The 27,958-nt window shown below is 41.8% G+C and overlaps 1 protein-coding gene across 12 annotated transcripts in view; it reads right to left on the bottom strand.

Annotated features, from left to right (window-relative positions):
- abi1a (abl-interactor 1a) overlaps positions 1 to 27,958 on the bottom strand; it is a 91,508-nt gene that overhangs the window by 38,561 nt on the left and 24,989 nt on the right. For all 12 annotated transcript variants that reach the window (XM_041880334.2, XM_041880331.2, XM_041880330.2 and 9 more), the window contains exon 2: positions 12,918 to 13,085. In XM_041880334.2, the coding sequence (XP_041736268.1) occupies positions 12,918 to 13,085 (168 nt within the window). The remainder of the gene's footprint in view (positions 1 to 12,917; positions 13,086 to 27,958) is intronic.

Genomic DNA, 27,958 nt, shown 5'->3' with positions numbered 1-27,958 from the left:
TGATTTCCATCATGTCCCCTCACCTCATCCCTCTCAGCCTTTTTTCCTCTCTTTCTGCCACTCCTCTCTTTCCACTCACCCACCACACCCAGTGAATAGTCACCCTCTTCCATGACTGGAGGACCTTGGTCACCATTTGTCTTGCTGCCAGTTCATTCCTTCCCTATCATACATCTACCAGCTGGAGTCCATGGCTATTTCAGGAGATTAAAGCTAATTCACTTTTTTGAAGATGAGGAAGTAATCCCTTCCATTTTCGCTGTACACCAACACTGTGGTTGCTATGTGGGATTGTTGTGTTCTTAATAGCAGCAACAAGAAACTACTTCAGTAAAGAATTGTCACAGAGTACTTTCTCTCAATATTGTGAGAAACAAGTTCAGAACATGGTTCACAATGTCTGCTGTAACTAGGTCCCCCAAGTGGTAAGGCCTAGTATAAATTGAAAACACACACACAGTGTGATGATGGATCCCGGCTGGAGGATGTCTGAGACTAATGGGATGGGGTTGTTCCCATGGCGACCCTGGGTGACCCCGGTCTCCCTCTATTGATTTACACCTCAGCTGATTCCTCAGACAGCGAGCGGGGGGCGTGGAGGAGCAGGGGAGAGAATTGACACATTTACACAAGGGCCCTCCAAATCAGCAGCAGGGGGATTAATAAATCTCACACAGGCAGGGCAGAGAATGAAAGAACCTGGAATGAAATTTCGGAGCCTTTCGTAAACCTGGCTCGACATCAGTCTTCAGACATACTGTACACATATGCTGTTCTGTAGAAATCAGAGGGAGAGAGATAGAAAAAGGAGAATCTCCATACTTTGATATGCTGCAGAGAGTTGGTTTCACTGCTGTAACTGACAAAGAAAAATGGCAGTTTCAGCGCTTTCGCAGCGTGGTCGGCGGATGATATCCACAATAAAAACGCCAGCTTTGCACAAATCCATGGACGGACAGAAATCCAACAGATCTGTAGGCATACGGTTGGGCTGGGTGAACATTACCGGACAAATATGCCCTTCATGCCACTGTGTGTGTGTGTGTGGTTAGCTCGACAGGACAAAATGTGCCAGTGGTTAATAATAGAGCTAAACCATTCATGATTATATTTGGACAGAGAGAGAGAAAACAGCAATGCCCAGATGTTTCAGCAAACTGGCAGAGTCAGCCGCTTCCTGGAGAGATACCACACACAACAAATTGTCTGTAAAACCCAAACCATTTGAGCTACAAACTAATACGTCACCACCATCGAAAGATGACTCTCACGAACAGGGCAGTGTCGGTTGTTTTGCTCTTCGACATCCACAAGCTTTACGGCAGTCGTCTGAACTCTGTCGCAGATGTCCTAATTTCGAAGAGGTCTTCTCACAAAACCAACTGCCCAGACCGAACCGTTGGAGCTACAAACTAATGTCACCAATATCGAAAGGGGAGACTCACGAGCACGAAGGCGTCGGTTGTTTTGCTCTACGATGCACACAAGCTCAGGTGGGGGGGCGTCTGAATGTAACCCAGTACCGGGCTGTAAAAATGGCACAACGTGCATAGGGGGTAAAAAGTGCCATGAATAACGTGACCAAACATGGGTCCAAAAAAAATCTCAAATTCAAAACCTTATTCCTTGTGATTTATTTTGGGACTGTCTGTTTTGCCATGTACAGGTGTTATTCAATGTGTTTCTATGAGCTATAGCAGTGAAGGCCAAATTCAATGTTTCATCAATAACTAAATATTCACAATCAAATGGCTAAATTATGCATTTTATGACCATCTTAAAACAATTCCATATGTTAACTTATTGCGATCTAAGGCCACAATATCTTCACAGACGGCAGAAGACACAACGAGTCACAACAATGAAGCTCTATCACAACTCACTGTGTCTGGCTTCTGTTATCTTTACTAAGTACATCTATCGATGGAGTGAGACAAACAATAGCTGTTCCGGTAAGGTGAGGACAGATCACTCAAAGACAAACCTATAGCTTCTGTCTGTTTCTCAGGGCACTGAAAGCCTTCATCTGTGGAGCGAGCCATGATGGCTGTCTAGGAGTCCTGAGAGAGCCCAGTTTCTCAGGGCATTTAGTGTAACCCAGCACATCAAGTGAGAGCTTCCATCTGATGAGTGAGCCAAAATGTCCACTCAAGGAGTCCTCTAGGGTACCAGGTTCTGGCAGCATACGTAGAGTCTCTTCAGAAAAACTGAATTCCTCCGGAGAAGCTAACACCCGATCTCCAGAACAAATTCAATATTGCATAGCCGGGAGCAGAGGAGGGACGGAAGAGCCCTGCTAACTATTAGTCCGGTGTGAGAAAACTAAGGCAGATTGATATACTATATTTCTCTGATGGGAAATCCAAAGTGTCGGGACAACATGCCAAGGTCAACCATTTTTTTGCAGACACAGCACATTTGGGGTTTCTGTACAAAAACACCTACTGTGATTTTTCCCATGTAGCCTAGGCATGTCGCCAATATACCAAGTCAAATAAAGACTGGACTCTCAAATTCAAGTACAGAATGGACCATATTAGCTTTGCAGAAGCTTCATTAGCATTAGGTTAAACGTCCCATTTTACACAATTGCACCACATTGGGTTGTTCCTCGAAATGAGTGCCTTTTACGTGCTTCCCTTGGTTATTTTAAGTAGAATTTGTGCACCAGTATTGAATTTTAAAAGCCAGTTCTATTAAATTAAGTGCCTTTTAATATAGACCACATGGAGAATTCAATAAATCTGATTTTCTTATATGAATTAAGACTTGCTAAATTGCCAAAATGCAGCACCCTCCGTGACGTCTAGGAAGATTTAACCCACTTAATCCCAAGGCTAAGGGTTAGGTTAGGGAAAATAGGACTTTGAATGGGAATACATTTTTACACCCCAATAAGTCCTGAAAATTCACAGAAGAAATGCTGTGTCTGTAAGTTTGTTTGTATGGTCCACCATTCATCACTAGTGTCAGAATAGCATAATGGGGAGGAGGGGAAGGGAGTGTTTTCCTATGCATCATCAGACCAAGTTCCCTGTTCGGTGTTAACTTCTAACCCCTTTTCCCCTCCCCCTTTCAAAGCGTCATCCTTGCCAAAACATTCCTCTCCAAGTAACAAACCATCTTCAGTTAGATCCAATCATATTTTCCTCTGCTCTACTGTTCCCCATAGCTCTATGAACACCAGTGGGACATTCCCTTCTAGAGACAGAAATGAAAATGCCTTTCTTCAAGCTAAGCCAGAGTCTTCCCTAGGTCTTTGTATCAGGCAGGGCCCAAATATCCCTGAAGCATCACCAAAGGGTAGATGGCTAAAGGCTATTAGCTGAGGCTATGCTCCATATACAGTATGTGCCACTCAGAAATGACCATCTGCCTCCTGACAGATTAGCTGTGAGAGTGGCAGATGTTTATAACCAGCCTGAGATTACACTCTGGATGTCAGTGCTCTATTTCAAAGTCCCTAAAACCTAAAATAGAATTTTAACAAATTCAGGACATGGAAAAAGTCCTGACTTTTCAAGAAGGTTCTTGTTTTCCTACCTTGTCAGGACATTCTGGTCCTGATAATGTAGGAACACACACACAAGCAACATGCATACAAAAGACATCCATTCCAACCCCACCCTATGTGCACTTACGAACTTAGAGAAAGGCATGTATGACAGAGAAAGGACATACAGACAAGCATTGGGATTAGCAGGAAACACCGGCCCCCCAGCCACATAAATACGCTCATCTGTGGAAGTTCATATCCTGTTTGGATGAAATTTATCTCTGCACAGCACACGGCAGTATGAGGGAGGTCAGAGAGCCAGGACTGCAGCACACACACAGACACCAGGGTTTTTTCTGCATAGAAAAGTATTGGGCGGGCCACCTAGGTGTTTTTTCAGGGCCGCATACATTATAATTTTTTTTATATAATTTTGGGATGGAAAAACACTCAGTATAAACTTAAACGTCTATAACCAGATATCAAGTATGTAGAAAAGATAATGGAGCTATATATTTTTTTTAAATAAGATCATCTTTAAGAACTAACAATCACCTAAATAAAATCTAAATCAGCCAGGTACATGCTGTAAATGAGAATGTGTTCTCAATCAATTTACCTGGTAAAATAAGGGTAAAATAAATAAATACAACAATTCCAGAAGTTAAGCATTCAGGAGTATTGATTTTGTTATAATGTTTGAGTCACTCAGATAGCATAAACAGTGTCAAATTGAGTAGAATTGAAGGAAATTAGCTTTAAAACTGAAAAATGTATTCTCAGACACATCTCAGACAAGATCTGTAGAATTGTGTGTAGAGGCGGCAGGTAGCCTAGCAGTTAGGAACGTGGGGCCAGTAACCGAATGGTCGCTGGTTCGAATCTCTGAGCCGACTAGGTGAAAAATCTCTCGATGTGCCCTTGAGCAAGGCACTTAACCCTAATTGCTCCTGTAAGTCGCTCTGGATAAGAGTGTCTGCTAAATGACTAAAAAGTAAAATTACAAGAAATTAGCTTTAAACAGATACACCTTGTCACTGGGGTCAACAGGAGGACCGTGCCATTGACCCACGCCACGCCCACCACCTATGCCCAATTTTGATCCAGAAAAAAACCTGCACAAACACACACACACCTGTGCTCATACTAAGTAGCACGGACGTGTCACATGCATGCAGTTTTATAATCTCAAAACAGTCGACTATCGAGATCCATGTATTATAGAGTTGTGGTGTGGCAGATTCTTGGTGCATGGAATAGCTCAGCGTTGTGAGCAGCACTGACTTCAATTAGCTGTCTGGCAGTCCCAAGTGCATCCGTGCCACAGAGGAACCCTTATGAAATGAGGTGATTTACAGTAAGTAGTGTGAACGACTTTGGCAGCCGAGTGAGTGGTGTTGTTTGATGCTTTCACATGCACCGTTAGACATACACTGAGTGTACAAAACATTAGGAACACCTTCCTAATATTGTGTTGCACCCCCTTTTGCCCGCAGTACAGCCTCAATTCTCGGGGCATGAACTACAAGGTGTCAAAAGCGTTCCACAGGGATGCTGGCCAATGTTGACTCCAATGCTCCCCACAGTTGTGTCAAGTTGGCTGGATGTCCTGTGGGTGGTGGACCATTCTTGATACACACGGGAAACTGTTGAGTGTGAAAACCCCAGCAGCGTTGCCGTTCTTGACACACTCAAACCGGTGCGCCTGGAACCAACCACCATACCCCGTTCAAAGGCATTTAAATATTTTGACTTGCCCATTCACCGCCTGAATGGCACACATACACAATCCATGTCTCAATTGTCTCAAGGCTTAAAAATACTTATTTAACCTGTCTCCTCCCCTTCCTCTACACTGACATCAATACGGGATCATAGCTTTCCCCTGGATTCACCTGGTCAGTCTGCCATGGAAAGAGCAGGTGTTCCTAATGTTTTGTACACTCAGTGTAGATAGAGATCTGTGAAGTCGGACACCAGTTGTAGCTGGGCTTTTCCCATCACAAAATGCATAAACATGCTCATCTTTACTGCGCATGCATAAACATGCGTATGCGTGCACACACAAACACTTTCCTCTTAACACAGGGTATGACAGAGAGATGTTCTCTCTGTGCGAAGCCCGCTCTGAAGCTGGCCAGACAAAGTGCTTCCTGCTCACTGCTTCTTAGCAGCCACTTCTCACACAGCACAAGGTAACGCCACTCTATTCTCTCCTCAGCCTCAGATACGAGGGCTGGGAATTAACAAGGACCTCACAACACGATATTATCACCATACTTAGGTACCGATACGATATGTATTGTGATTCTCACGATTCTACAGTATATGTATTGCAATTCGATACTGTGATTTTATTGCGATTCAATGTTTCAAACATATTGCTCACCAAATGTCTGCTGGAGAGGGCCAAGAGCGAGCCATGAAGAAAACTCGTTTTGACCAGTAATAGAAAAATGGAGAATGGAGAACAGGCTATGAAGTTAAAATACTGCAGTTTTGGTGCAGGTACAGCCAACTAGCGCAAAAATTATATTGCGATAGTCAAAACGATACGATATAAATAGTCAAAAATAATATCCCGATATGTAACTGTATCGATTTCCCCCACCCCCCCATCACTACTAGATACTGCAGGGAAACCCTGTTCATCAACGGCAACGGTGAAACATTGGCAGGGTGTTATAACACAATCTCCTCACACACAGAAAGTCACAACAATCACTACATACAGCGTTAAGGAAACATGCGTAGCAATGTATACAGCAGGGAGACCAAGACGGTCACTGAATGTCAATAGCTAGAGACTTAGCAACACTCACACAAACACGCAAATGTATAGCCTCAAATGATGTTCTAAACATCACATTTTCCCCCACAGAATCATATTCTTTGACTGCTACATTAAAGGCTATGCGATCATACAAATTGCATATTTAACTCAGGATGTGCTGCATTAGGCCTACTGATTGCTAGATGTAGAAGCTAGAAAGCCACCACGGGAGGGAGGGAGAAGGTGCCCACACAGACACCAGTCAGTGGACACTCCCTATTCCTTAACCATGGGCTAACCTTCCAGACGCCAGGCCTGGCCAGACCACGCCCAGGAGGATCACCGTCATCAGCCCCATCCACCACCACATTCTGGATCACCACCACCCACAGCTTGGCCTAAGGTTGGCATCTGAAGCAATGACTGAGGGAATTATGGCAAGAATTTGAGATTACCTCCTCTGTGGGGAAATCAAGTGAAATAAGCGATTTGTAGCGTTTTGAGAACAAACTGCCGAGAGCACCAACATCCCTACACTATGGTCCATTTCCTGATAGCTTACATAGGCTCTGAGAATTCATTCACACACACTGCAGCTTTTAAAAGAGCTTGCATCAATGTGCCGCAGTCTTTCCTCTTCATTTCCATTCACCACCAGAACGTGAGCTGGGCTATTCAACCGTCTGCCCGGGAGCTGAGAGTGAACTCAGCGCTAGTTTTTATAATGATCCATCTCTGAACAGGACAAGAGAAAGCAATAAAACATCCACAGCCTGTGGCTCCTAGCACTAACTCGATTATTAACAAAGAGAGAGATTGGACATCAGCGACTGGTCAGAGATATCATTCTAGTTCAGTCTACACTTCATTCCTAGCTATCAATATCCCAAAGAGAGCAGTGGCGGCTCCTCAGAGGAGGAAGGGGAGAACCATCCTCCTCAGTGAATTTCATACAAATCGTGAAACGTTTAAAAAAAGTTATCCTTTTTAGATAAAACTATACTAAATATATTTACTTCACCAAATAATTGATTAAAACCCAATGTTTTGCAATGAAGGTCTACAGTAGCCTCAACAGCACTCTGTAGGGTAGCACCATGGTGTAGCCAGAGGACAGCTAGTTTCCGTCCTCCTCTAGGTACATTGACTTCAATACAAAACCTAGGAGGCTCATGGTTCTCACTCCCTTCCATAGACTTACACAGTAATTATGACAACTTCCGGAGGACGTCCTCCAACCTATCAGAGCTCTTACAGCATGAACTGACGTTGTCAACCTAATCAAAGGATCAGAGAATGAATCTAGTACTGAAAGCATAAGCTACAGCTTGCTAGCATTGCAGTGCATCAAATGTGGTGAGTAGTTGAATCAAAGAGAGTTGAACAGTTTTGAACAAATGTATTTAAAAATGAAGGAGAAGCAAGAGAGAGAGTTAGCTATATTTTGTTGTATGTTTTTCACTTTCACTTAGCTAGCGAATGTAGCTAGCTATTTTAGCCTATTCAAACACCAGGCTCAAACAGAGAGGGATGCTATGTTAACTAGCTGGATATGGCTATCCAACACTGGAACTCTTCCAAGTCAAGGTAAGCTTTTGGTTTTATAAATGTATTGCCACCGGGGCAACTGCTAAACTGCTGTACAGTCATGGTCAAAAGTTTTGAAAATGACACAAATATAAATTTTCACAGATTCTGCTGCCTCAGTTTTGATGATGGCAATTTGAATATACTCCAGAATGTTATGAAGAGTGATCAGATGAATTGCAATTGATTGCAAAGTCCCTCTTTGCCATGAAAATGAACTTAATCCCAAAAAACATTTCCACTGCATTTCAGCCCTGCCACAAAAGGACCAGCTGACATCATGTCAGTGATTCTCTCGTTAACACAGGTCAGAGTGTTGACGAGGACAAGGCTGGAGATCACTCTGTCATGCTGATTGAGTTAGAATAACAGACTGGAAGCTTTAAAAGGAGGGTGGTGCTTGAAATCATATTGTCAATAAAAGCCTTTGACACTTATGGAATGCTTGTAATTATACTTCAGTATACCATAGTAACATCTGACAAAAATATCTAAAAACACTGAAGCAGCAAACTTTGTGAAGACCAATACTTGTGTAATTCTCAAAACCTTTGACCACGACTGTACAAAGTAATGCATGATTGTAGCAGGTTTACTAACGTGTTAGTTCTAGTAGCTATGTTGACTTGCTATGACGTTAGCTAATATGGTTACACTGATGTAGGTTGTGTGTAGCGGTTATGATATGAAAGTTTGGCTTCGAAAGGTTTTTTCGCCTGGTCACAGACAGCTGATGTGTTGTGCACTAAAGTCCACAAGCAAAGGGAAAAGGTGAGAGGACGAGAGCTCATAGATGTGAGAAGGAATTCTACAACGAGCAAAATTATCATGCTGTTTGTATGTGGCTGCTATGAAAGTGAACAGTGTTCGTGTGTGATCAGGGGTGTATTCATTCCGCCGATTCTATTGAAAAACGTTTCAAACGGAAGCAAACAGAACGACACGGGTATAAACATACCTGAATTTGCCCAATAGAAACTCTTGTTTGCAACTGTTGGACTAAGGATTACACCCTAGATCAGCTAGATGCAGGCAAAAGGGTGCAAGGCGGTACTGAATGTGTCACTGTCTGTCACCTTGATTACTCAAACTTCTCTCGACCTGCACAACTATGTTGTAAACTTTCATTCATAGGCTAGGTTGTAGCAACCTCATGATAGGTATAGGGAAAATTTGAGTATCATTAGTATGCCCGAAAAAATTAATCGTCCCCCCTCATCTTAAATGTCACCGACCGCCACTGAAAGAGAGACACTATGCTAATCATTACTAGCTATTAATCTAGTTAATTAGCAAGAGAAAAAATAGTATTAGATAGGGCCGGGACAAAAACTGAAAACACGAAGCAGACAAAACTCTTTGGTCCTTTAAAAACCTGCAGTATGTAAAATAGTGTGCTATAGCTTGGAAAATAAATAAATGTGACTCTGGATGACAACATTAGTTTCCAACATTAGGGCTGTTTTCCTAAAGAACTTTAATCCGCTTTGTGTTTTGTTTCCTTGCTACGATACTAACGAGTATCACGATACTGGTATCGTCCTGTCACACCCTGACTTATGGGACTCTAGTATGTTGAGTCAGGGTGTGGAGTTCTACGTTGTATTTTCTATGTTCTCTTTCTAGGTGTTGTATTTCTATGTTTGGCCGGGTGTGATTCCCAATCAGAGACAGATGTCGCTCGTTGTCTCTGATTGGGGATCATACTTAAGTAGCCTGTTGGCACTCATTAGTTGTGGGTTCTTGTTCCGTGTTAGAGGCTTGTGTTGTGTTTAGCCTTCGGACTTCACGGTACGTTGTTTTGTTTGTGTGTTTATCGTTGTAATAAACATGTATGCTTTTCACGCTGCGCCTTGGTCTGACCCGTCCTTAAACGAACGTGACACGTCCCTAGTATTAGTATAGCAAATTACCAATTAAATTGTTCGTTACACCCTCTAATGAATCTATCCACCATTACAGAGAAGTGCATGCTATACTAACCATTCATAGTTATACATCCACTAGTTGAGAGGGGAATATGCTTGTTTACAAACCCTTTAACACTTCAACCACCATGACCCTGCATGCCCTCATCTAACTACCCAGATATTGCCATGGTTACCAACACCACACAAGGTTATGGCAACTAAAGACATGAGAAACCCCTGTTTTTGTCAATACAGTGAAACTGATGGTAAAATAATAGTATTTACACAATAAAGGCTGGTCAAAAGTGTAACGGGTGGTTTGTTATGTCTGGTAAGTCTTGTTTGCTTTTTTCCCATTTCAGAGAGGCAGGCTGTGCTTAGCAACTCACTCAGACCACTGCAGTGAGTGAGTATTTTCTCTCTGGTGAACATGTTCAACAAATATCTCGCTCTCTTTGCCTCTGCCAGTTCATGACCGTCAGGGATGGCTGAGATCGCTGTCATGGAGACACGAACGGAGTGGTTTTGGTGACATTGGTATCAGCTGTGTGCCGTCTGAGTATTGACTCATGTCCATGAGAGTTAATGTCTTCTTTCTTTGTGTCTATTTCTCTCTCTCACCCTCCGTCTTCCACCGACTCTCTCATGCTCCCCCTCACCTCCTCCACTTCACTCCCTCTCTTTTTTTTAACCCTTTCACTCTATTGACATCTACATTTCTGAGAATTGTTAATTAAATCGGGGGTAAGAAAGACTTCAGATTTCATGTAGGAGTCTTGACCTCCAGTTTATCATTGGGTCATTTCAGACATAGATAAGGTTTCTTCTCTATTCCTTTTCTCCATTACCATGAAAGAAAAGCAACCAGTCAACCACGACTCCAAACAGGACTTGACCTGAAGGCTATGACTAAATGGTTGCATCATTTCCACACTCCCAAGCACGAGTCTACAGTATGACGTAAGGTTTGGCACATTGGTCTACATTTCCCAGTTCTAGCCCATGGTGAGCTGCCATATGTCCTTAGTCCCTTTGTTTGAGCAGAGTCCTTAATGACTTAATTGGATGAGCGGGCGGATTTACCTCCTCCAAATGGCGGTGGCCTTGCCTGTGGCCTCAGTCACAGTTTGACAGTTTAGAATAACAGGGTGAGGCAAAGCGGCAACAGTGAGATGATCAATCAGGGGGAGACTGCACTCGCAGCCATAAAGTAGAGAGCATGATATGGTGAGAGAGTGAGAAAGAGCAGCACACACAGAGAGACGGAGAATCAATCATTAATACAAACACACAGTCGGTCACACAGTTATTCAATAAAGGCACCATAGTCACTACAGAAAGAGGCCATACATACATACATACATACATACAGCGCATTCGGAAAGTATTCAGACCCCTTCCTTTTTTCCACATTGTTACGTTACAGCCTTAATCTAAAATGGATTAAATTATTTTGTTTCCTCAATCTAATCTACACACAATACCCCATAATGACAAAGCAAAAAAAGGTTATTAGAATTTTTTGGCAAAGTATTCAGACCCTTTGCTATGAGAATCGAAATTGAGCTCAGGTTCATCCTGTTTCCATTGATCATCCTTGAGATGTTTCTACAACTTGATTGGAGTCCACCTGTGGTAAATTCAATTGATTGGACATGATCTGGAAAGGCACACACCTGTCTATATAAAGGTCCCACAGTTGACAGTGCATGTCAGAGCAAAAACCAAGCCATGAGGTTGAAGGAATTGTCCGTAGAGCTTAGAGACAGGATTGTGTCGAGGCACAGATCTGGGGAAGGGTACCAAAACATTTATGCAGCATTGACGGTCCCCAAGAACACAGTGGCCTCCATCATTCTTAAATGGAAGAAGTTTGGAACCACCAAGACTCTTCCTAGAGCTGGCCGCCTGGCCAAACTGAGCAATCGGGGGAGAAGGGACTTGGTCTGGGAGGTGACCAAGAACCCAATGGTCGAAAACGACTCTCTACTGACCGGGATGACCGCCAACTCATTCAAATGTCACTCAACAACCGTAGGATGACATCAAGTGACCTACAAAAAGAATGGCAAACGGCAGCTGAGGTGAAGTGCACGGCAAGGACGGTTCGAAACAGGCTCCTTGGGGCAGGGCTGAAGTCGTGCAAAGCTAGAAAAAAGCCCTTCATCAATGAGAAGCAAAGAAGAGCCAGGCTGAGGTTTGCAAAAGACCATAAGGATTGGACCGTAGAGGACTGGAGTAAGGTCATCTTCTCCAATTTTCAGCTGCCCAACACCTGGTCATCTAATGGTTAGATGGAGACCTGGAGAGGCCTACAAGGAACAGTGTCTCGCACCCACTGTGAAATTTGGTGGAGGATCGGTGATGATCTGGGGGTGCTTCAGCAAGGCTGGAATCGGGCAGATTTGTCTTTGTGAAGGACGCATGAATCAAGCCACGTACAAGGTTGTCCTGGAAGAAAACGTGTTTCCTTTTGCTCTGACATTGTTCCCCAACTCTGAGGATTGTTTTTCCAGCAGGACAATGTGCCATGCCACACAGCCAGGTCAATCAAGGTGTGGATGGAGGACCACCAGATCAAGACCCTGTCATGGCCAGCCCAATCTCCAGACCCGAACCCCATTGAAAACTTCTGGAATGTGATCAAGAGGAAGATGGATGGTCACAAGCCATCAAACAACGTCGAGCTGCTTGAATTTTTGCGCCAGGAGTGGCATAAAGTCACCCAACATCAATGTGAAAGACTGGTGGAGAGCATGCCAAGACGCATGAAAGCTGTGATTGAAAATCAGGGTTATTCCACCAAATATAGATTTCTGAACTCTTCCTAAGTTAAAACATTAGTATTGTGTTGTTTAAAAATGAACATGAACTTATTTTCTTTGCATTATTCGAGGTCTGACAACACTGCATATTTTTTGTTATTTTGACCAGTTGTCATTTTATGCAAATAAATGCTCTAAATGACAATATTTTTATTTTGAATTTGGGAGAAATGTTGTCAGTAGTTTATAGAATAAAACAAAAATATGTTATTTTTACCCAAACACATACCTATAAATAGTAAAACCAGAGAAACTGATAATTTTGCAGTGGTCTCTTAATTTTTGTGTAAGCGTGTGTGTGTATGAGAGAGAGACTCCGACCTGACCTGAGAGATATGGTTAATGGAGGACTCCATTCGGCGCAGCTGTGAGGCCTGGATGTCCAGCAGCTGCAGCACATTGTTGGCTAAGGCATTGATCTGGTAGGCCACGCTGGCCAGAGACTGGGTGGTGTAGGCTTTGGTCTCCTCCAGCGCTTTTCTCTTGTCTGTGGCCTGGAGAGAGCGAGAGGGAGATGCACAACGTTAGAGTCATGTCGACATTTGACAAAAAGGCTTATTCCCCAAAACCCTGGTACAGTCACAATCTGTCTTAGGTTCTTTACAAGATTCAGAAAAACAAATGATGAATTGAATTGACATTCATTTTTAAGCTGATTGGGCTGTGTGAACATTTGGCACGTTGGCCACCATAGCTTCATTATCATGCCTGTGACTCAAGCTCACTTGAGTGAAAGCTTGGTGCAGAACACATTTGATCTTAGTTGCATGCCCTACACTGCTCAATCATAAATCAAAGTCCAAAGAACACTGCCTGGGGGTAGACACTGGGCTTTGATACACAGGCTGCAATATGAGGCGGGGGGAGAGAGAAAGAGGAGTTCAAACCCTGACAGAGAGAGAAAAGGCTAAGTGAAAACTAGAAGAGAAAAAGGTGGAAGATAGAGAAAGTAATACATGCCATTTAGCAGACGCTTTTATCCAAAGTGACTTAGTCATGCATGCATACATACATTTTACGAATGGGTGGCCCTGGGAATCAAACCCACAATTTTGTAAAAAGAAAAACAAAAATACAGGTAAGTCAATTAACCTCTTAAGGACCAGACCCTTTGTTTTCGCCTAAAATGACATACCCAAATCGAACTGCCTGTAGCTCAGGACCTGAAGCAAGGATATGCATATCCTTGATACCATTTGAAGGAAACACTTTGAAGTTTGTGGATATGTGAAATTAATGTAGGAGAATATAACACATTAGATCTGGTAAAAGATAATACAAACAAAAAAACATGCGTTTTCTATTAATTTATTTTGTTCCATCATCTTTGAAATGCAAGAGAAAGGCCACAATATAATATTGCAGTTTAGGTGCAATTTAGATTGTGGCAATGTGTGCAAAGTTTCAGATTGATCCAGTGAAGCATAGCAATAGTGGACTATTTTGAATCAAGTCTGTTCAAATGTGCAGAATTGGTCAATTGATACATTTTCAACTACATAACTATATAGAAGATACAATATTTATGTGGCAATATAAATGTAAGTTTACACACTCCCAGGAATGTCGTACATGATGGATCATTAGCTTATACACTAATTTTCACACATCTAGATGGCCGGGGGGTTGCCAGAGACAGCAAGGGTTCAAACTGTAGAGCCCGGTTCCTACATTTGAATATAAAAATTGATTATATCAAACAAAACTATGCTACATTTTATCTCTGGGACCCTCAGGATGACAAATCAGAGCAAGATTACTGAATGTAAGTACATTATTTACCTTCAAAAGGTGAATGTATCAAACCAGTTGCCGTGATAATTTTTTTGTTGCTGTGCACGCTCCTCAAACAATAGCATAGTATATTTTCACTGTAATGGCTACTGTAAATTGGACAGTGCAGTTAGATTAACAAGAATTTAAGCTTTCTGCCCATATAAGACATGTCTATGTCCTGGAAAGTTTGCTGTTACTTACAACAGTCATGCTAGTCACATTAGCGCACGTTAGCTCAACCGTCCCGTATACGGGAAACCGATCACGTAGAGGTTAAGAACAAATTCTTATTTACAATGACGAGCTGTCATGGCATTGCAAGCACCATGCTCTACCAACTGAGCCATATAGTATAAATAGCATCTAGACAGAAAACACAATGAAGGGAAACATTTTAAAGTGTTAAGTTGTGTCTGATATTCATTTGTCTGGGCATTAGATCAGCTTTGTATCACAGCCAGTGTGTTTCTAAAGCCTGGTTGCCCCCGCTGGTTTACAACCAGAGAAGAAGTGACAGTGGATTGACTCAGACTGCTTGTTTTGAAGGGAATCAAAGTAACAGATGTGTTGCATGGTAACAGCCTCCAGGAATGAAGGGAGATTCTTACAGAGAGCAGTGACAGAGCCAGAGGCCATCTGGAGAGGACAGGCACGCACGCACGCACGCACGCACACAACATGCACACACAATCCCTGGAACACTTTTAATACCATATTCAATACTTCCATCAGCATACACAGCTATACACAAAGCAAAAGTTGGCTGAACAGCTTCAACCTGAAGAAACATGCACACATACATTGTTTCCGTTTCCTACATAAAAGCTAGAGAGAATGCATATGACAGCATTCCTGAACTGATGCTCTTGGGAGTGACTTACTGGAGCGAAAATTGATCACTTTTTTGATTGCACTTTGATACTATTTCAATGTATAATTCATTTCTCATTTACAGTTGAAGTCGGAAGTTTACATACACCTTAGCCAAATACATTTAAAACTCAGTTTTTCACAATTCCTGACATTTAATCCTAGTAAAAATTCCCTGTCTTAGGTCAGTTAGGATCACCACTTTATTTTAAGAATGTGAAATGTCAGAATAATAGTAGAGAGAATGATTTATTTCAGCTTTTATTTATTTCATCACATTCCCAGTGGGTCAGAAGTTTACATACACTCAATTAGTATTTGGTAGCATTGCCTTTAAATTGTTTAACTTGGGTCAAACGTTTCGGGTAGCCTTCCACAAGCTTCCCACAATAAGTTGGGTGAATTTTGCCCCATTCCTCCTGACAGAGCTGGTGTAACTGAGTCAGGTTTGTAGGTCTACTTGCTCGCACACGCTTTTTCAGTTCTGCCCACAAATGTTCTATAGGATTGATGTCAGGACTTTGTGATGGCCACTCCAATACCTTGACTTTGTTACCATAAGCCATTTTGCCACAACTTTGGAAGTATGCTTGGGGTCATTGTCCATTTGGAAGACTCATTTGCGACCAACCTTTAACTTCCTGACTGATGTCTTGAGATGTTGCTTCAATATATCCACATAATTTTCCTTCCTCATGATGCCATCTATTTTGTGAAGTGCACCAGTCTCTCCTGCAGCAAAGCACCCCCACAGCATGATGCTGCCACCCCCGTGCTTGACGGTTGGGATGGTGTTCTTCGGCTTGCAAGCCATCCCCTTTTTCCTCCAAACATAACGATGGTCATTATGGCCAAACAGTTATATTTTTGTTTCATCAGACCAGAGGACATTTCTCCAAAAAGTACGATCTTTGTCCCCATGTGCAGTTGCAAACCGTAGCCTGGCTTTTTTATGGTGGTCATGGAGCAGTGGCTTCTTCCTTGCTGAGCGGCCTTTCAGGTTATGTTGATATAGGACTCGTTTTACTGTGGATATAGATACTTTTGTACCTGTTTCCTCCAGCATCTTCACAAGGTCCTTTGCTGTTGTTTTGGGATTGATTTGCACTTTTCGCACCAAAGTACGTTCATCTCTAGGAGACAGAACGCGTCTCCTTCCTGAGCGGTATGACGGCTGCGTGGTCCCATGGTGTTTATACTTGCGTACTAATGTTTGTACAGATGAACGCGGTACCTTCAGGCGTTTGGAAATTGCTCCCAAGGATCAACCAGACTTGTGGAGGTCTACCATTTTTTCCTGAGGTCTTGGCTGATTTCTTTTGATTTTCCCATGATGTCAAGCAAAGAGGTACTGAGTTTGAAGGTAGGCCTTGAAATACATCCACAGGTACACCTCCAATTGACTAAAATGATGTCAATTAGCCTATCAGAAGCTTCTAAAGCCATGACATCATTTTCTGGAATTTTCCAAGCTGTTTAAAGGCACAGTCAATTTAGTGTATGTAAACTTCTGACCCACTGGAATTGTGATACAGTGAATTATAAGTGAAATAATCTGGCTGTAAACAATTGTTGGAAAAATTACTTGTGTCATGCACAAAGTAGATGTCCTAACCGACTTGCCAAAACTATAGTTTGTTAACAAGAAATTTGTGGAGTGGTTGAAAAACAAGTTTTAATGACTCCAACCTAAGTGTATGTAAACTTCCGACTTCAACTGTATATAGCAGTACTCCCAAAGTGTTTAACTCCCAGGGAAACCCATTCATATTTTCCATGTCAAAGGTGAAATGCCCTGAAGTGGATTCAAACCCAAACATGACTGGTTCTACATCTCTATACTGACAGTACTGCTAAACTTAGCTCAATCCATTGCATTAGAGAGCTTATGGAGCAAAATTGAAGATAAGTCTCAGTGTCACTCAGATACCACATCTCAAAGTGGAGGTGATGGCATTACACATGCAAAATCCATAAACCATTACCTTTTTCTGTCCATTTTTTTTCCTGTTCCACCATTCCTGAGAGAGATGTTGTATGCAGATAGCTGCGCTGGGCCTCTTATGAAATCAGCAAATATGCTGTAAAAAAACAGTAATCCGATAGCATTTCAGGGAAGTTAAATTTGATGTTGAGAGCTATCTTTATGTGTGGTTATATGCCAGAGGTTACAAACTATATCCTCCGTATCCCATAAAAAGGTGTAGGGTAGACCGTAACATAAAAGTAAGTAGACATGGTTTCCACAAGATGGTTCTGTAGACATGTTGTGGGGTGGTTGACCAAGTGGATTGTTTTACGAATCACTATGTGGAAAGGGATGCTCTACAGGGATTAGGCTTTGTGGAAAATTGAGTGAAAGAAATGCTATTTTTTGGCTAAAATGACCCAATCTCTGCCTGTAGAGACTGTAGTGTGGGGTCTGGTTAGCCAGTGGGCCGCTAAGGCATTGTGGGTGATAAGGCAGATAATTGGACAGCAAGTGCACATTTCTTACAACTGTGTCTTCAGATACCCATGTCTGTATAACCATTAAAAAAAAAAACTTCTCAATCATCCTTGTTCAGAGGCATTCAACTCAGGCGCTAACTTGAAGACAATGACCACGTTTACATGCGCACAGTATTCCGGATAGTAGCTCATATCCCGCTTAAGGTCTTATTCGGGATAAACTGTTTACATGCACCTGTGATATCCCGCTCATGAGTATCCCTGTCATGAATAAACTGAATATTTCTCATTTTTTGTATATGGGTTAAATGTAATAGTAACTGAAATATGGACACTATAACCTCTCACATGTAGCGTAATATAATATTAACTCCTGCAGAATTATGCATTTCTTGCATTGAAATTATACAACAAATGTTAATTGTCTAGGGAAAAGGAGCGGAGAAAAATTATTTATTTATTTCAGCATCTCTTGAGAAAATGTGAATGCGGGTCTAATGTATTATCTGTCACTTATGCAAGCAGACAGTATTTCAACCACATAACAAAATGTGTTTCTTATCAGAAACGTGTTTTGTTGTTTTCTCAGCTTTTCCTTTCCTTAAGACCGGTCAAACTGATGCACAGGCCCAATCTTTCAACTGTTTGGAGTTATTGCATTTTCTCTCTGGTCCCTAAACGAAACAGACAACTTTACCTGTGTTGAGTAGATTAATATATTAATTTAATCAATATAAGACATTATTCTGGTGGGCACTACTTTAGTCTTCTGGGGCAACAAGTTGTGACAGAAGAGAAGCTGTATGGATCTAACTACAGTTGACAAACAAATGGCCTACCAAATGTCGGAAATTATAATATGGTCTACCAAATGTCGGAAATTATAATACGGTCTACCAAATGTCGGAAATTATAATATGGTCTACCAAATGTCGGAAATTATAATACGGTCTACCAAATGTCGGAAATTATAATATGGTCTACCAAATGTCGGAAATTGTCATCAGAAACATGTCAATATTAGGGGTGAAAGTAGCCAGTAGGAAATTAATTATAGTAGACTAAATTATTATGGAATTATTATGGTGGATCGAACTGTGCAGGTAGCCTAACGTTACTTTTTGAAAGTGATTTGTTTGACAAATCACATGAAAAACATCACACAACACCCATGATATGCGAAACTGAGCGTGCGCAGATCACAAAAACAGTAGTAAACGGGATAAAATGTTTACATGCCACAGTATCCCGTCTTAGATCAGCATATCCCAGGCATCTTCTCCGGGTTTCTCATAACCGGGATACAACCTTTTTCGTGTTATTGTAAACGGGATATTATGTTTATATGCGTCAACTCAAAAACAATACTTGAGTATCCAGAATAATAATGGAATATTGGTGTGCATGTGAACGTGGTCAATGACGAGGTTTGAAATACTGGAGACTGACAGGGTGAGATAAAAACGCCTCAGGTGTTTCAGTGTTTTTTCTCAGAGCTGCCAAAACTCACTGGCACTGAGACACCCGCATTTGACCCTCTTCTTACGCCATCATGGCACACCTCATATCTCACGCATTGAAAAATACTTATTTTATTTTTCTCATTAGTCCATTCTATAGTCAGCGCATTAACTTTTCAACTGTGCTCCAAATCGTTTTGAAATCGGAGCATCTGGGCCTGCAATTTAACATCACGAGCAGAACCTTCATCATTGTCCTGTCATGCCACAGCACTTTGAACCGCGGCACATTGAAGCATATGATTGGTCTAGTTATGTAAGGGATCAAGGGGATTGGATGCATGTTTTAAAGAAACGCCCTTCAAGATTAGAGTGGAGATGAATGGAGAGAGAATGTTCTCCGCTGAGTTTATACAACTGTAAAAAGAGCAGCACGGTAGTGTTGTTTTATGTACAATGTTGTCAACATTGCTGTTTCTCCAGTCCCTATTATTGCAGAATGCAGCTTTTTGAAAGCATGTACTAAAGTCGATTTAATCCACAATTGCATTAGTCCCCTCGTTTGGTGATTGGCATTCATGCTGTGACAATGAAAAGGCAGCAGACAGACCTACAGTATGTTTTAGCAGGGAAGTTTGGTAGGGTGACCTGAATTCTAACTATGAACATAATTTTGTCAAACAGAATGTGAACCGAAAAGTGTAAGCTTGATTCTAGAGGGGGGGGGGGGACAATGAATAGAACATTTGATGAGGGTGTAGAGACATATTTGTCATCTTGTCTTCATTTTTGACATTTTAGTATTATGCACAAGATAGGCAGAGATGGTAGGGGGACTCACAACTCATAAAAGCATCATATATTTTGTTTGTGTAGAGTAAGATGACGGCAAGGATCTTCAACTAGTAGGCATAAGTAGTAAGTATGTAGCCTTGCACGAGCCTTGGCTTGTGCGAGCTTGATGTAGGACACCACCTGGACAGGACGCTAGTCTATCGCAGGGCCTTACCCCCAATCCATCTCCTTAGTAGGCATAAACCACCTGAATATTGATATTCATTAGATACTTTTTCATGAAGCTTTAGTGATTGAGAAATTATTGTTATAAAAATAACCTTTTCAAACACCCAGCACTTGGGAAACATAGATCAGGGCTGGCCAACCATCCTGGAGCAAGCAGGATTTTCTTCCAGCCCTATTTTAAAAAGAGAGTTCCCCCAAATTACAAAATGTTTGTCTCTTTATCTTGAAAGCAGTCTATTGACAAGGATCATGCAATCTATGATTTGGTTACCCACTGCCATCAACCATTAATATTAAAATGTAATGTGCAGAGCCTTGGTGTAGTGGTAACACTCCCCGGCACGTGTTGCATGTAACCTTCCACCCGAAAACAGTCCCTGCTTCCAACCTTCCCACTGTTTCTAACATTTACCTGTCTCCCTCTCTCATTTCATTATGGTCTGAATAAAGTGTCAAACCACCTAAAAAAAAATGTTTGAAAAAAATATTAGCATTCTTTAAATTTCATCCCCCAAAAATCTAAAAGTAGTCGAATTGAGTGTTCACTTAATCTTCAAAGCATCCTGAATACACCTGACCTGTGGTTTTAATTTTTGAATTTTCCACCCTGGTCATAGGCCTAAACCATTTCAAAATTTGTAGAATTGCAGGAAATTAGCTTTAAAACAGTAAAATGTAGGGGGTTGTAACAGGGGGCAATGAACTTCACATAGCAAATCTCACTTCAAGCTTTCTTCAAAAGTTGGCAGCCCTGTTATCTCATATCTCTTTGCGTAGTAATGACACAATGGAGAGATGAGGGGGGGTTGTGGAAAAGGGGCAGTTGTCAACCTAATGGCTTAGGCAGCATTTCCCGTTGTATATAGTTTAGTTTTAGTGACGTCCGGAAGGGACCTGTATAGAAATCCTGTAAATGAACTTAAACTTTTCCCCCTAAAGTTGAAGCTCATTTACAGCATTTATTTACAATTAAAACACTTTAAAATGCTATTTGGAGAACAGCATTAACAAGCAAAAATGACCACAGTATTTATCACCTTTGCTGCTGTAGGTTCATTCACCTCAGTCGATCTACAAACACATAGCCTATTAGCTTTACAATTGTAATGTTATAACCTGAAAGGGGAAAATATGATAAATTATTCACACTGACACAGAAGCAGTGACTGTTCAGTCAGTTATAATGATGAATTGCATAAAATCATCAACTCTTTACACAGATCTCTTTTCTCAAATTGCATAGCGTTCACATTTGTATTTATAGGCATTACTAATCAAGCTCCGCACAAACAGACTATGGAGCACACAGATAATCGTAATTTCACATTCACATTAATTATTAGAATATTACTTACGATTCTGTATTAATATCAGTGATGTAGTGGTAAAAAAAAGTGGGTAATGGGTAAACTACACTGCTCAAAAAAATAAAGGGAACACTAAAATAACACATCCTACTTTTTTCTTTAGCATTGTCTTGCATTAGGAGGAACCCAGGGCCAACCGCACCAGCATATGGTCTCACAAGGGGTCTGAGGATCTCATCTCGGTACGTAATGGCAGTCAGGCTACCTCTGGCGAGCACATGGAGGTGTGCGGCCCCCCAAAGAAATGCCACCCCACACCATGACTGACCCACCGCCAAACCGGTCATGCTGGAGGATGTTGCAGGCAGCAGAACGTTCTCCACGGCGTCTCCAGACTCTGTCACGTCTGTTACGTGCTCAGTGTGAACCTGCTTTCATCTGTGAAGAGCACAGGGCGCCAGTGGCGAATTTGCCAATCTTGGTGTTCTCTGGCAAATGCCAAACTTCCTGCACGGTGTTGGGCTGTAAGCACAACCCCCACCTGTGGACGTCCGGCCCTCATACCACCCTCATGGAGTCTGTTTCTGACCGTTTGTGCAGACACATGCACATTTGTGGCCTGCTGGAGGTAATTTTGCAGGGCTCTGGCAGTGCTCCTCCTGCTGAGAAGTGGTCTGTGGTCACCACCTGCAAAACCAGTCCTTTATTGGGGGTGTCTTGCTAATTGCCTATAATTTCCACCTGTTGTCTATTCCATTCGCACAACAGCAAGTGGAATGTATTGTCAATCAGTGTTGCTTCCTAAGTGGACAGTTTGATTTCACAGAAGTGTGATTGACTTGGAGTTACATTGTGTTGTTTAAGTGTTCCCTTTATTTTTTTGAGCAGTGTATAAACTCCAGTGGGCGATCGAGAAGACGAACAACCAGCTAAGTAAACTAAAACAGTGGTCCTCTGTAGCTCAGCTGGTAAGGCACGGCGCTTGTAACGCCAAGGTAGTGGGTTCGATCCCCGGGACCACCCATACACAAAAAAAAAAAATTATGCACGCATGACTGTAAGTTGCTTTGGATAAAAGCGTCTGCTAAATGGCATATTATATTATATTATTATATTATTATATTATAAAACATATGACATTTTTAGAATTGTATTGTTTGCATTTTGAATGCATTTTAATATAGGCCTATAGGGAAGATAGGGCATGTTGAGATGTTCCAATTGAAACATTGTCAGTATTTCATAATTTTCCTTCAACTCGCAAGAGGCTGAATCTATTTCACCAGAGAAAGCATCCGAACGAGGCAAACAGCGGCCCTCTGTCGTAGTATTTGTAGCCCATGTAATCTGATGCTATCTGGCCAAAATGAATATGACATGGGCTACACATACTAAAGGCGCCCTCATGCTTCCTAGCCGAACCAGTTTGGTAGAGTTTGTGCATTTATTATGACGACATTTTGTGACGTTTGCTAATTTTGGACTTCTGTGAGTTTTTGGGGGGGTTGTTCGGGCACACAAACATTTTTCTGGAGGGAAGCCAAAGTTCGGAGCCGAAATCTACGCCCTTTCATTGGCGATTGGTCAACAGTAGGGATTCTTCAATAAAGTCTTTGTCATTCATCGAGAGGACGACTCGTTTTCATGCAAAAAAATTCATTGAGAAATACTGCACCAAACATCTTATTTAGATGTAAAATTTCGCGACTAAGATCTCTTTGGCAAAAACGTCAAAATTAATGACAGATTTCTTCAGTTATCTTAGATTAATTCTGACTATTTTGAGGAAATGTATACTGGCTACGATGTCTCAATATGGACTAACAGTAATGTTGCCGCTTTTTTATAATTTCTCAAGCGAAGGTCTTTTAAGTGAGTATGCGAGCACACTCGTTCGGTTCGGCTAGCCAAGTTCGGCTAGGAACCAGCCAAACTGAAGCATGCTGACGCCTTAAGACAGAGGGGCACCGTTTTGCTCGCTCGGATGCTTTCTCCGGTGAGATTGATGAGTCTTGATGTAGGTGCGCTTCTTGGTCAAAATTAATCAATACATTCAGAGACGACTTATCAAATCTCAGAATTTCTGGGGGGCAATCAGATTTCGGAGGGTCCGTGGCCACCCTGGGCCATGCCACTGCATCTCGCAAACACACGGTCAAGCAGCATCTCCATTTGCCTACTCCGAGCTGGGGTAGTTCATTTCACATCTCAGGCTCTCTGCCTGTGCCACAATAAGGCTGAGTTAACCGTTTGAGAGAGTGGTGGATGTGCTGCAAAAAAAACAAATCCGAGGGACGCAGGCGAACATAAACAAATCACTGTTCATGATTCCACTCGTTTGCAATGAGGCAGGCGCGATTAGAACTCAGTAAGATCAAGAATAAGCGTTCTGAGCTTTGATCAACGCTTGGAGCAATATTTAGATGTTTTAGATGTAATAGAGTTTCTTTATTGCGTACAAAATATTAGAATTATACCTTTTTTCAAAGTAGAAAAAATTACAGAGGTCCGGAACTCTGTCCTCGTGTGTAGTTACGGCCCTGTTCACTAAACTGGAATTTAGTAGACAAAGTTTCATGGATGGCATAAAAAAGAAACCAAAACGCACCACACCTCCTTTTAAGACAACATACTAAGATAAGGAAAGCAAACTACAGTGATCATAAAGTGAAAGCCTACAGCTCTGGAACAGTGCAGTAAGGAGTGGCAGTCCACCAGCGTGTTTGGGTGGTTTTCTCTGGTAAGTTAGGGATCAGCAATAGAAGGTTACGAGACGAGGGTGGGACTTGGGCTTGGTTCAAGAACATCTAAAATGTGTCCTTTCACCACAATCCAGTCAAGCCAGATAAATGACTCACTTCAAGGAAGAGAGAAAAGGAATGATGCCTTTTCCAAAGTATTTCCATTCAAATAGGGAGTCGGGCGGGCTGATTAGCTGGCGGGGCCAATTGCTGCTTGGAGGCAGCATGAACAGGATGGAAAGGCCCAGACTTCCTCCCTGGGGGAAGAGACTATTCAAGGATCAGGACAAACTGTATGGCCCAGGCCCTACACCCAAGAGCTCTGTTATGGATGGAAGCTACATTTAAATTTTACATTACATTTACATTTTAGGTATTTAGTAGACGTTCTTATCCAGAGTGACTTACAGTTAGTGCATTAATCTTAATATAGCTAGGTGAGACAACCACATATCAGTAATAGTTAGCACATTTTCCCTCAAAGCTACAACTGGACAACAGAGGGGTAAGACTGAGGGCATGGAGTGTCTTAGACCAGGATTTTTTAATAAGAGGTGGTGACGGCAGATCTTATCAAATTATATCACTCTTTACAAACCCATCCCATTTTCCTTTTGAGCGATAAAGTCTGACCGCTTGTAGCACAAGCTTCTCAGAGGTCAAATAACAGGGCTAACACATCTAGCGTTGTTATGCAGGAACAAGTCAGAACATTCTCCACTGAAACAAGACAAGACAGCGACAGGCAGTGTAGCTCCCGGGAAATGTACTGCTCCCCTCTACAGCTGACAGTCAGATTTGCGTAAGCACATCCTCATATCAGGGAGGGAGATGTGCCTGGAAAACCTGGCAGAGAAATTGAAGGAATACCAGAACATAACATAGCCCTGTAAAATATTTTTTTTACAACTACCATGGAAGTGTTGAAATGTTTTTTGGGGTTGTTTTTTGTGTTTAGTTTTTTAGTCATTTTAGCAGACGCTCTTATCCAGAGCGACTTACAGGAGCAATTAGGGTTAAGTGCCTTGCTCAAGGGCACATCGACAGATTTTTCACCTAGTCGGCTCGGGGATTAGAACCAGCGACCTTTCGGTTACTGGCCCATGTTCTGGTATGACATCACACGCCACATTGATGGAAATAATGTAGAATTGACTTCTCATTGTCCTCAATTCCCCCCTTTTGAGACATGGTGGTAAGCAACGATCAATAAAAACCCAAAGAAATCAGCCATGCCAATAAAGTACATTTCACCAGGGATGAGCGTTTTACCCATTCCGGAAAACAAAAAGTTGAAAACATCACACAGTGCAGTTATACACCTCCTCAGATTAAGGACTGAATGCAGAGGCAAGGTCATAGGCCTCACTACAAGGACTGCTCTGTGGGATGTATTGACAGCTGAATGAGATAGCAGATAGGGGGGGGCTGAGATAAGAGAGAACTGAGGCAGCCGAGGAGAAGTGCTTTGTAGGCTGTATTGATGTGGATGGACTTGCCCAGAGATCCAGGATGTGATAGAAGAAACGTAAAACCAGTGGAAAAGAGATTACAAGAGTGATGCCAGTAATCTGGCCCACAGGCTGTGTAGGGCCCAAACCTAACATCCAGGAACATGTGTTTTAGCCTGGGCTCAGCCATCTCCTGACCCAGTGACCATCTTCCATTGTTTTTTTCCAGTGGTGGAAAAAGTACCCAATTATCATACTTGAGTAAAAGTAAAAAGATACCATAATAGAAAATGACTCAAGTAAAAGTGAATGTCACCCAGTAAAATACTACTTGAGTAAAAGTCTAAAAGTATTTGGTTTTAAATATACTTAAGCATCAAAAGTAAAAGTACAAATCATTTCAAATTCCTTATATTAAGCAAACCAGATGGCGCCATTAAAAAATAAATAATAATAATAATACGGAAAGCCAGGGGCACACTCCAACGCTCAGACATAATTTACAAACAAAGCATTTGTGTTTAGTGAGCCGCCAGATTAGAGGCAGTAGGGATGACCAGGGATTTTCCCTTGATAATTGTGTGAATTGGACCCTTTTCCTGTCCTGCTAAGCATTCAAAATGTAACGAGTACTTTTGGGTGTCAGGGAAAATGTATGGAGTAAAAAGTAAATTATTTTCTTTAGGAATGTAGTGAAGTAAAAGTAAAAGTTGTAAAAAATATAAATAGTAAAGTACAGATACCCCAAAAAACTACTTAAGTAGCACATTAAAGTATTTTTACTTAAGTACTTTACACCACTGTTTTTTTCTTTAGGAAAAGACCCCGAAGCAACATCCAAGGCTAAACTAACCTAATGTAGCAGACGTAAAAGAAACACCTGAGAGCGGCGTTTCATTCTTTCTGGTCTTGATGAGAAAACTGTCGGGGGAGGTTCTCTTCTGCACTGTTAAACCAATCCAGTAAATGTGGAGGAGGAGTTAAGATGGAGTGTCGCCTTGTTAATGCCCAAAAGTTGAAGTCTAGCCACAGGCTTTCTTTCCATTTCCCCTGAAAAACCGATGCATCCGTTTTTTCACAACCCCACAGAGGGTGCGGCTACACCAACTACATGGGCGAACTCTCAGGGCATTACTCTATAATCCAGAAACAATGGCTGATCCTGGTAAATGTCTCTGTCTGGCTTGCCTGAGATTAGATAAACTACCCAATGAGGAAGGGAACTAAAGGTGAGCTATAAATAGTGCATTAATCCATATCAAAATAAACCAGCACCAATAAAATATACGAGCTCTTCAAACAAGAGCTGGGTTTTGACAGACAGTAAAAGCCTACAACATTCTTATCTATGTGTATTGCATCATAGAGGCTAAGGGAAAATGCAACCACACCCAGAGGGGCAAAAATATGCACAAGGAAAGCTGTGAAAAACAGAACCCCAACATAAGACATCTGGGAGACTGAGCAAGTTCAACAGATAAGTGCAAGAGAAGTTACAATAACTTCAATTAAATAAACTTCCGTAGCGTTCCAATTTTAAATCTGCGCTTTAAGTCGTTGCCACTTACTGAACTCAGCAGCAGAATAAATCTATTTTCTAGTTCTCGACTGGGGCAGATGGGGGGGCAGACTGAAAAGCTAAAAGGTCTTCCTGACCTTGAGGAACTGTCGGTGCAATTAAAAATTCCATCAGTATGTCAGGAAAGGGACACAAAAGGGAACCTTGTAGAAGACGGAATTTAATCTAATTAAAAGTGTCCTTTTGGAAATAATTCAACAGTAAAACAGAAAACTACCAATTCACACAATGGTTACTTAAACTGCTTTTTATTGGTTTAGAAAATAATGCTAAACCAAGTGTGAGTGAAGACCAGCTCCAACACAAGCCAAGTGATACTATTCAGAGTTACCGTCCTGTTGTAAACCGCTCCTCTCCTTGTTCTATTCAGAGTTACCTTTGAGCTGATTTCCTGGTGATTATACAGCCTTTTATGTCCAACAACAACAACAAAAACACACTAGGCCCCTTAGTTCCAGTGAAGGGAAATCTTAACCCTACAGCATACAATTACATTCTAGACGATTCTGTGCTTCCAACTTTGTGGCAACAGTTTGAGGAAGGCCCTTTCCTGTTTCAGCATGACAATGCCACCATGCACAAAGCGAGGTCCATACAGAAATGGTTTGTCGAGATCGGTGTGGAATAACTTGACTGCCTGCACATAGCCCTGACCTCAACCCCATCTAACACCTTTGGGATGAATTGGAACGCCGACTGCGAGCCAGGC

The sequence above is a fragment of the Coregonus clupeaformis genome, chromosome 7 (assembly GCF_020615455.1).
Source record: "Coregonus clupeaformis isolate EN_2021a chromosome 7, ASM2061545v1, whole genome shotgun sequence".
Lineage (NCBI taxonomy): Eukaryota > Metazoa > Chordata > Actinopteri > Salmoniformes > Salmonidae > Coregonus > Coregonus clupeaformis.
This window is presented reverse-complemented; position numbering and strand designations above follow the sequence as displayed.